We start from the raw sequence: 9,570 nt of genomic DNA, 5'->3' as shown, positions 1-9,570 counted from the left end.
GGGGGGGGGAGATGGATGATGGATGCTGCTATTCCGGCGTGCCTTTCTTATTGTAATGTTATAGTAAACACTTTGCTGCAGCTGTAAACATAAGGCTAACCTGTCTTTCTGAGCAGGTGCTTGTCTCCTTTCCCAGTGTGTTGGTTGCAGTGAGCTCATCTGTGTTGCAGTAAATGCTGGCAACAGTTTTATGTAAAACATGCTTCCAAACAAGCCTGTCTGGACAGAGAGATCTGAACTGTCTCGCTGCATTTTCCCTGAGAGCAGCAAGACCATTTTGGGTTTGTCAGTCTGCATGATGCCAGGTTCACCTGGCTTTAACTTTTTGTTTCTTTGACAAAGGGGGAATTGACTCGGTGAGGAGGCTGAGGTGGAGCCCTTTATGCTAGGGGCTTGAAGGGTCACACATGGGAGACTGTTCTGTGGTGTGCTCACTGCCTGCATGAATCTCTGCACAGACCCAAGCTGGTTGTATGCTGCCACCTTGTCTAGCTGAGACATCTGTTGCTGAGCACCCGGCCGTCCTGCTGGCTGAAGGAAGAAATGTGGATCCGTCTGGCCTGTTCTGGGCCCAGGCTGCATGGAGCTGACAGCCTGGTTGGAAGCCCTTGGCGTTGTGTGAAGCGCCATGCTGAAGGGGAAGAGAGATTGAGGCCATTGCTAACCCCTTTGAGATTTGGAGAGCAGCTCCTCCTGGCTCCTCTTTTCCTCATAAACTTCGATGTGGCTTGGCTTTCGTGCTTGGTGAACAACTCGAGCCACCATAGTTGGCTTTCTTTTTCCTTGTCTTTGGCATCAGGCTGTCAATGGTGGGTTGTGTGATGAATGAATGTAGCACTGCACTACATCCATCCATGGCCCTTCTGGATGTTTCTTTTGAGCACTTTTTTTTCCAGCTAAGAGACTGTCGCCTCTAAAGATAAGATGCAGCACAGCTGTCTCTCCAGCAGTGGATGCTGAATTTGAACTGCTGCTGGGCCACCTGATCATCATAAGTGATGTTTCTGAAGCAAAACTTGAGATTTTCCCAGCCTGAAAAGGTTTGCTTTGGGATTACTGGGACCAGAGACCTCAACTATGCTGTTACTAGATCTATCTGGTTTAAGATCCCAGGATCTTGCCCTGGAGCCCTTCACTGGCCTTTCTTGACTGAATGGTTCATAGAATCATAGAATCCCAGGTTGGAAGGGACCTCAAGGATCATCTGATCCAACCTTTCTTGGCAAAAGCATGGTCTAGACAACATAGCCCAGCCCCCTGTCCAGCTGAATCTTAAGTGTGCCCAATGACAGGGTATCCACCACTTTCCTGGGGAGATTATTCCAATGTCTTATTGTTCTCATTGGGAAAAAAATTCCTCTTGTATCCAATCAGAATCTTTCCAGGAGTTACTTGTACCCATTACCCCCATGTCTTTTCCACGTGACGCCTTGTAAAAAGGGAGTCTCCATCTTCTTTGTAGCTGCCCTTTAAATACTGGAATGTGATGATAAGGTCTCCCCTAAGCCTTCTTTTCTCAAGGCTGGACAAACCCAATTCTCTCAGTCTTTCCTCCTATGGCAGGCTTCACAGCCCTTTGATCATCTCGCTGGCCCTTCTCTGGACCCTCTCCAGCCTGTCCACATCTTTTTTTGTATAGTGGGGACCAAAACTGAACACAGTATTCCAGGTGTGGCCTGACAAGTGCTGAGTAGTGTGGGATAATGACTTCTTTATCTCTGCTGGTGATGCCACTGTTGATGCAACCCAGCATCCTGTGTGCTTTCTTAACCACCGTGGCACAGTTTGCTCATACTAAGCTTGTTGTCCACCAGGTCCCTTTCCATAGAGCTGCTCTCCAGCCAGGTAGATCCCAGTCTGTGCCGGACTCCTGGACTATGTTTTCTGAGGTACGAGACCTTACGCTTGTCCTTGTTGAACTTCATAAGGTTGTTATGAAGGCTGAAGGTGTGGGTGTCACTGCTGATGGGAGCTGCAATATTGCTGCAGAAAGGCAACAACTATATGAAGAAAAGGGGTGTTTGTGGAAAGAAAGTATTCTTCATAGCTTAGGTCAGGGACCTTTCCATTTATAAGTGTTGTTCTGTGTATGACTGAACACAGGCCCAAACTTAATTGCTGTTTTAAGGGAGCAGTTACCCAAATCCTTCCAAATAAGGGCTTTAGTCCAGTGTAAGCAATAATCTGACCATGCATGAAGAATGAAGGCTGAAGGAATGGTAGATGCCCACCTAGAGAAGACCATCATTCTGCTAAACTTGAATATAAACTGTGGTCAGCCAGAGATTAAATGTCTTGTATTAACGTGAATGAAACGACATTATTTAACCTCAGCAAAGATACGCTTTAGGAATATGATTGGGTTTATTTGTCTTGGCATTTGCAGTCATGCCCTTTCATAGTATAGATTAGCTTTTGATTAAAGTAGAAGCACTAGTTAGGCTGTGTAATTTCTGGGTTGTGGGTGTGTTTCAAGACAGCCTTATCCATACTCTTGTCTTGAAGAAAGAACAACTCTACCTCACGCGTTCCTGACAGGTATGTCTAACCTTTTCTCTAGCACTGGAGACTCTTAAGACTTTGTGTGTGTGTGCACATACATGCGTGTGCATATCCCCGGGCAAAATATCCCATTGTTGTAAAGCTTTCCTCCGTGTTGTAGTCACACATGCTGTGTTTTAGACTTGTTTACATCATAGCTGTGTGACGATTCATCACAGAATAAAGTCCAGCAGAGCTTCCTGGGCGTGTTCCCACTGCTTGGAAATTCAGCAAAAGTATGGATGGCTGTCTACTGAATGAATGACAACATGCTCTCATCTGCAGTTTAGTTTTGGAAAAAGAAACACAACTGGATTGCAATAAATACAGTCATGGCAGGTCTTTTCTTTGTCACTCACATTTTGAGCATCTTTCTAAGGGAGAAAAACAACCATGTGCTTTGAGAGAAAAGTTCTGTGGCAATTCTGTACAGCTGTTCCTCACTTTCATTTTGGTCTCGACAGTCCAGGCAAGGAAAAACTCGTGGTGGTAGATCTCCCGTAAGTCAGGCTCTCATGGGAAAGGTGAGTCAGTGACAAAGGGCAATGGGGACATATGCTTTATGTAACCAAGGCATTATCCAGACCTCAAAATAGCATTTCAGCATCTGCAAATAAAAGGGGAATTGGTGACAAAGTTCAGGTGGCTGCTGGTGTTTCTCAGCATTCTGGGCCATGATGGGGTAGGGGAGAACAGCATCTTTTTGTTTCCCCCCTTTATACTGGAAAAGTACTGTTTGCTAAGTAATTGTATCTTAGTAGGAAAGCCCCTGTAAGGATTTCCCCCACCCAGGAAGTCTCTATTTAGCACATACTCTATTTCTGCACAATTTCACTCATTTATCCAGGAATATGGGATAGATGGCTGTGTCTGGTTCAACTCCTTGCAGATGGGAGCTGGCTCTGGATGCATGAGAGATCCTGTGCTGCTTATACTGATAATCCTGCCTCACCCCAGCTGACTCTGCACAGAGGAGGTTTGTACATCTGTGGGGACATGACAGAGCTGGTCTGAAGGTGACTACACAGCTAGAGATGGCCAAGAATCACCTGCGCTTACTGGGTTCCCCGAAGGAATTGGACACATACCTGTTGCAGGCTTTCTTTCTTCTGGAAGTGACAGCTGTCCAGGCTGGAGTGCTCTCTCTTCTCACACTCGGTGCGTCCAATTTCCACATGGAGCATGTATTTCAGCCCTCTGACAATCTAGACAAAGTAGTTTCCTCCATTGAAATAAGGGCAGGGGAACGGGATGCCAAAACTTTGACTAGGAAACAAATGCTACCTCTGTGAATTGTGTGTGGTGGTGTGGATAGAAGTGTGTTATGTTGAGTTACTGGGGGGGGATGTACTCTTCTGGAGCAGTTGAATGGGATAGAGGGACTTGTGCTGTTTACGTTTACGCGTGCATAGCTGTCCTGAGGAGGATCAGGGCTCCCATGTCTTGGGTGCTCTGTAGGAGGGTCAGCTGGTAAATGGTTTGGAGAACCACCACCAGAAGTCTGGATTCTTCTTACCTGTACCATGGCTTTGTTTATTTGTGATTCCTTAAACAGAAAGAGGTCATTGGAACTGTTGTTGTATCTGTAAACCCCAAAGCGAGCTGCCTTGCGAACACCAGGATTGTTGGTGTTCATCGGGACAGGGAAGCCAGGTTTCGTGGTCGAATGAGGTGGTGGTACATATGTAGCTGAAACAACACAAAACAGAGCGCGAAACACATCAGATGTCTGAAATGGCGGGAGCTGCAGCCCTCTGAAACAATGCTAAACCTTCTTACTTGTCCCATGCACTTGGTTGCTTCAGAAGGACTCTGCTTACATCCATTACAAAATAATTTTCCTTTATATGTTTGAAATGGTGAAACAATCCCATGGAATGAAGTGACAGAAAAAAGATGCTGCTAGAAGTAGCAGCAGAGCTCAAACTGACTTAGAAGAAGCCAGGGTATCATGAGTATTATTTAGAACATCTCTGGTATGACTCCCGGCTCATAGAAGGCCCAACTTTGAATCTAGTTACAAAGCTGGGTCATGTTGCTCAGAGTGCAGTACAATTTTGGTAACTTATCAAACACTGGCTGGCAGAGCCCTGCTGCTCTTAGTTGGCATGCTAAGTTTAACTTGCAGACGTAAGTCTTTCCCACCCCGCTTTAATCCTTTGATGGCACCTTGAGGTTTTTATTTTAGGGGGATTTAGGTGGTGATAAAGGTGCGGTTAAGGTACCTTCCTTCCACATGCTGACAAAAGAGAGGGTGTCCCTGTTCTCCAGCTGGGCAGGGAAGAGTCCTGGGGCAGAACTTGGAATAGCTCTGTACTGCCCTGGAGAACGGGCTGCTTAGAGTGCTGAAGTTTTGTTGCCCTGACCCAAATGCCAAGGAACATCTTATTATCACAGCCATGAAGTCGAGCAGCAAAGTGTGTAGGAAATGGAGATTGCTGAGTGGGGGTGGGGGGAGGCCCATGAGCTTTCAAGTTTGAGCAATTCTTTCCACACCGCCCTTATTACTATATTTTCTTACTTGGTTGTGTAGCTAATGTGCTCATGCTCTGCTTGTTTATTCAATAATTTAAACGAAGCTCAAAGCTTACAGTTGACGTCGTTATTTCCTCCCCCTTTACATTTGCCTTCCCCTCCATTTTTCCACTTCTGAAATGCAAACAAGAGGAAGAAATCCTCAACCTGCGCATGCTGCCGTGCAGCCATTGCTGATGCCCAGACCTGCCAGTGCAGGAGGTGGCCCTTGGTGTTCACGCTATGTGTGTCTTCGTGTAGGTGGTGAGCCTGCGTGTGCATGTACACACAAATGTGCACATAGAGCTTGTACTAAATTTGCTGTGAAAGTCAAGCTTTTTATCACCTCCAGCTTTTTTTTTTTTTCACAGCTAGATCTCTCCCTTACAGCCAAGCACAGAGCACAGACTGTATTTAAGCCAGTTTGTACTGAGAAACCTGAGTAGAAGAGAGAAGGGCAACCTGGTGACCCACAGTCTATTTAAAAAAAAAAAAAAAGGCAAAAAACAACCAACCAAACAAACAAAAAAAACCCCAAACCAACCAACCAAACAAAAAAAAACCCAAAATGAAAACCCCAGCATTACATGCTGCATCATCGGCATAGGAGGCTGCCAAAATTCAGCTTTCGGGTTGCTGACGGATGTCCTAGTTAAACTATCACATCCTCCCCCGCAGGTGCTAATGGCTGCACCCACTTGTAACGCGGCTCAGGGATGAGAGTGTTGACCTGCAAAGGAGAGACTCAGTCCCACATCCTTCTTCAACCCAAGGCTGTGCAAATTCACATCTCTGCTGGGCTGATACCCCGGCTTCGTTAATGACCCCCATGTTTTCTTGCCTGGGTCTCTCGGCCCCCACGTGCCATGTGTGGGAGAGGAGCGGATGTTCTGCAAGTGGCTCTGTGCCTGGTGTGGAGGTGGCAAGCTTTCCTGTCCCACATCTCTGATCTGTGTTGGAACTGGGTGTGCAGCCAGTGCTGGGCAACCTGGCCGTGTTTTTTCACCTAGTGTTTTTCCACTTAGGTCCTGAGACTATTCTCTATGGGATGGTATTTTCCCCCTTGCAGCAAGGGTGGGATTCCAAGAGTTACAGAAACTCATTACCGTCCAGCCTAGAACTGAGGGTACTTCTCAGGCAGCACATCTTATCTTGTGGTCAGCTCATGGGTAAGACTTTCCGAAGCATCTGTTTGTCCTTCTGTCCTGAACAGGAACTCTGCCTGGGGGTCAAGCTGGTGGTACCCACAGGTGGTTCAAGAGGGCCATGCAGGACCTGCCTGAAGTCAGAAAGGAAGCTTGGGGCAGAGCAGCGCCTTGTTTTGGGCCTTACCCATAAAGCCAGCTATCCTCTTCCTAAGGGATGCCGTGCTTTTTCCTGAGCCATCAACACCAACTCAATAGCTTACAGGAACAACCTTTTTCCTGAGCTCACCTAGGAACTGAGACAGGCTGAGAGCCGGTCACTGGTCTGAAATCACTTTTGCTGTTTGGAATAGTTTGCACCACTGTATTTCCAAAACCCAGATACTCTGCTGTGAGGCACTTGTAGTTCTCCTTTTCTTGACAGCAACCTTTCCTAACAGCTTCTTCCCTAGCTTGGCCCTTGAGGGCCATTACCTTACACACATTCGACTTCTTAAGGTGATGGCCTCACTCCAAGAGCAAAGCAAAACGGCCCAGAGGGTCAGGTAAGAGTGCAGGGCACGAGGCATACCCGTGTTGGTGAGACACTTGTTGTCCTGGCCTGGGTGGGACCAGGGGCACTGCGTGACCAGGCCAGGTACCTACAATACTCGGAGGCCCAGAGGATGGGATCTCACGACCTGGGAAAACAGCTCTTGCTGCTCTACGGGGAGATGCTCAGAGCCACAGCGTTTGTATTTCAGACCCCATCCTTGCTTCTGGGTTTGGAAATGTAAAGAGGGGAAAAATCTGGCCGTCTTCTTCTTCCTTCTGTTGGACGGTAGTAGGGTAGACTCTTTTCTTGCTCTGAGTTAACCAGCTACTGCCTGTTATTAAGCAAGAGAGAGCTGTTCTTGCAGAGAGTAGTTGAATGTCATATTAAGAGGCCCTCTCTTGTGCTTTCCTCATTGAGGAATAATCTGGGGCCCTGTTCCTGCAGTATGAGAGCAATCCTGCGGATGCTCTCTCCCCGCCTGCAGTGAAGCAAATAGGCAGATTGCACCAGGTTGTTGTTTTGGGTTTTTTCTTTTTTTTTTTTTTTTTTTTTTTTCTCCCCCTTATGGGGTGCTCTCAAAACCTCCTCCCCATTACTAGGAGCAAGGCTAGGCTTTATCTTTACATTTAAGATGCAGCAGAGTTCCTGCATGCCTCTGCAACCCCCAAAGGAAACCGCAGCCGAAACAAAAAGCTACTGGCTAACCAAACGCCATCCCTGAGTGCGTTAGTACTTTCTGTGTATGGGAGCCAAAGTAAAACTGAAGTACAGCTAAAAACCTTCAGATAGAAAACACTCCTGTCTGCAGCTCCCATTCTAAAGATTTAAGGCCAGCTGCAATCAAGAGAGTTTCCTTGCTCAGCAAAGAAAGAAACGATACGGAGTAATGTTTCATTAAAGTCAGCTAATCGGCACTCAAGTGCCCATCTGTACTTAGCAGTCAAATTGTTACCCACAGTCTTTAGATTTAATAATCAAGGTCATGCAGAGTTTAAACACTGACAAATAAGTTAAAACCAAAAGTTGACTTTCAAAATCCTTAGACGATGTCCCTGGATAACATGGGTCTCTGCAAGGGGAGAAAGTCTTTGAAGCAGTTAGATTTTTTTCAGCTGCAGTCTGAATCCTGCAGTGCTGAGCCAGAACAGGCAGCATTTGGAGAAGGGCCGTTAGTTACCGGTGCATTAGAAAGCAGCACTCGCAAGCACAAGAAAAACAAATTATTTTCCACTCTTACCATCTGAAGTCCTGGTGAAGCCCCAGAGTGCTAAACAGCAAAGTGCGGCGAAGCTGCAGGTGAAGTTCACTGCCATCTCCGCTGCTTCAGAAGAGGAGCCTGCCAGTGAGCGGAGTGACCGCCCTGCTTCCTGCAGGGGAAGATGTGCCTCTTGGGGTGCTCTTATTGGCTTAGGAGGAAAGAAAAAAAAATCACCCTAAAACTCCCTGAATCATCGCAGCTCTGATGCAGACTTTGTCTCCTGCTGATGACCACACACCTCGAGGCACCACCACGAAACTCTGGCTTGGTGATAGCAGCGCCGGTCCTGCATCACGCAGGGACTTTTGCTTCGTGATCCTCAGGGGTTGTGCAGAAGCATGGGCAGATAGGTGTGATGAAACACTGGGAAGTGGTGTGGGGGTGAGGAGAGTAAGAGTCATGTGCTTTAAGATTCACGGGGTAATTTAATCCCCGAGAACCGGGCAGTGATCCCTGGGGATGTGGTTCTTGACTAGTGTCTGTGTGGGGACAAGCCTGACAGAGAAGACGGGCCCAATGTCTTGCTTCCCTTGACGTGGAGATGTGGGGTTTGGGTGAGGGAGACAAGGAAGTTTTAGGGGTACCTACCCAAGGGGGCTGTGTGGAGCAGAGCCAGTAGGAAGAGGATTTTGGTTTTGGTGGCAGAGGAGAACACTGTGCCCCACGTTTACAAAAAGTGTTTTGACAACAGGAAAGGACTGTGTTAGGCTCAGAGGAGTTGAAGTTTTCTCTAGGTGCTCTCCAGAGAGCAAGAGAAACAAGAGGAGAGGGGTAGTTTGGCTCTCTGTGGTATGCAGAGCTTTTCAGCTCTGGGGTTGGATTGCCCGAGATCAGTGCTTGGTTTCCAGAGAGGTCATCTCCAGGCAGTGATGGTCCCTGCTGAAGAGCTTGCAAGTCTGGGGGAAGGATTTGGTTGCCTTGTAACGCACCTGAAATCACCAGCAGCCAGATTCAGGAGACTGGGGAGATGAACCGATGTCTCACTGAAGGGCTGAGTGTGGTGGACTGCGTGTGTACATTTGTTTCCGGTGAGCAGGAGGATGGTGGTCGCCTCTATCTTGGCCCAGCAATGAACTGTGCTCCTTTCTGAGCAAAGACATCTTAGTGCCTGAAGGAAAGTCCCAATGTAGGCCAGTGTAGGTGGTGCATAAGAAGCTGGAGGAAAATAATCTTAGTGTTTCCTTGTAAGAAGGGATTAGGTAAACCCTCTGTTGAAATGCCCCACCAAGAAGGAATGGGGTAAGCATGGTGAGTCACATTTATCATCTGTCCTATTTGCATACAGCTTCTGAATCACCCCAAAGCCTGTGGAAAACATTGAGAGAGAATGAGAGGGGCTAGACTGTTTGGGGTTTTTTTTGGAAAATAATCTTAGTGTTTCCTTGTAAGAAGGGATTAGGTAAACCCTCTGTTGAAATGCCCCACCAAGAAGGAATGGGGTAAGCATGGTGAGTCACATTTATCATCTGTCCTATTTGCATACAGCTTCTGAATCACCCCAAAGCCTGTGGAAAACATTGAGAGAGAATGAGAGGGGCTAGACTGTTTGGGGTTTTTTTTGTCGTCCCCGTCCCCCC

General features: G+C 47.2%; 1 protein-coding gene across 1 annotated transcript; it reads right to left on the bottom strand.

Moving 5' to 3' along the window:
• Nucleotides 1-3,003: 3,003 nt before the first annotated feature.
• On the bottom strand, nt 3,004-8,093 carry CST7 (cystatin F (leukocystatin)). Its single transcript, XM_009894836.1, has 4 exons — nt 7,973-8,093; nt 4,058-4,230; nt 3,630-3,746; nt 3,004-3,148 (listed from the first exon to the last, which is right to left on the bottom strand). The coding sequence occupies exons 1-4, from the start codon at nt 8,046-8,048 to the stop codon at nt 3,071-3,073; spliced, it is 444 nt and encodes a 147-aa protein (XP_009893138.1). The 5' UTR covers nt 8,049-8,093; the 3' UTR covers nt 3,004-3,070.
• Between the last annotated feature and the right edge of the window lie 1,477 nt (nt 8,094-9,570).

The sequence above is a fragment of the Charadrius vociferus genome, unplaced genomic scaffold (genome assembly GCF_000708025.1).
Source record: "Charadrius vociferus isolate BGI_N301 unplaced genomic scaffold, ASM70802v2 scaffold411, whole genome shotgun sequence".
NCBI lineage: Eukaryota > Metazoa > Chordata > Aves > Charadriiformes > Charadriidae > Charadrius > Charadrius vociferus.
This window is presented reverse-complemented; position numbering and strand designations above follow the sequence as displayed.

What these genes read in the sequence shown, in the direction of transcription:
- CST7 (XM_009894836.1), bottom strand. Translation starts at nt 8,048, where the DNA reads ATGGCAGTGAACTTCACCTGCAGCTTCGCCGCACTTTGCTGTTTAGCA. An exon ending in CTTCACCAGGACTTCAGATG is followed by an intron (nt 4,231 to 7,972) that starts GTAAGAGTGGAA and finishes GTGTTGTTTCAG; the next exon opens with CTACATATGTACCACCACCT. An exon ending in AGAAAGAAAGCCTGCAACAG is followed by an intron (nt 3,149 to 3,629) that starts GTATGTGTCCAA and finishes TTTTATTTGCAG; the next exon opens with ATGCTGAAATGCTATTTTGA.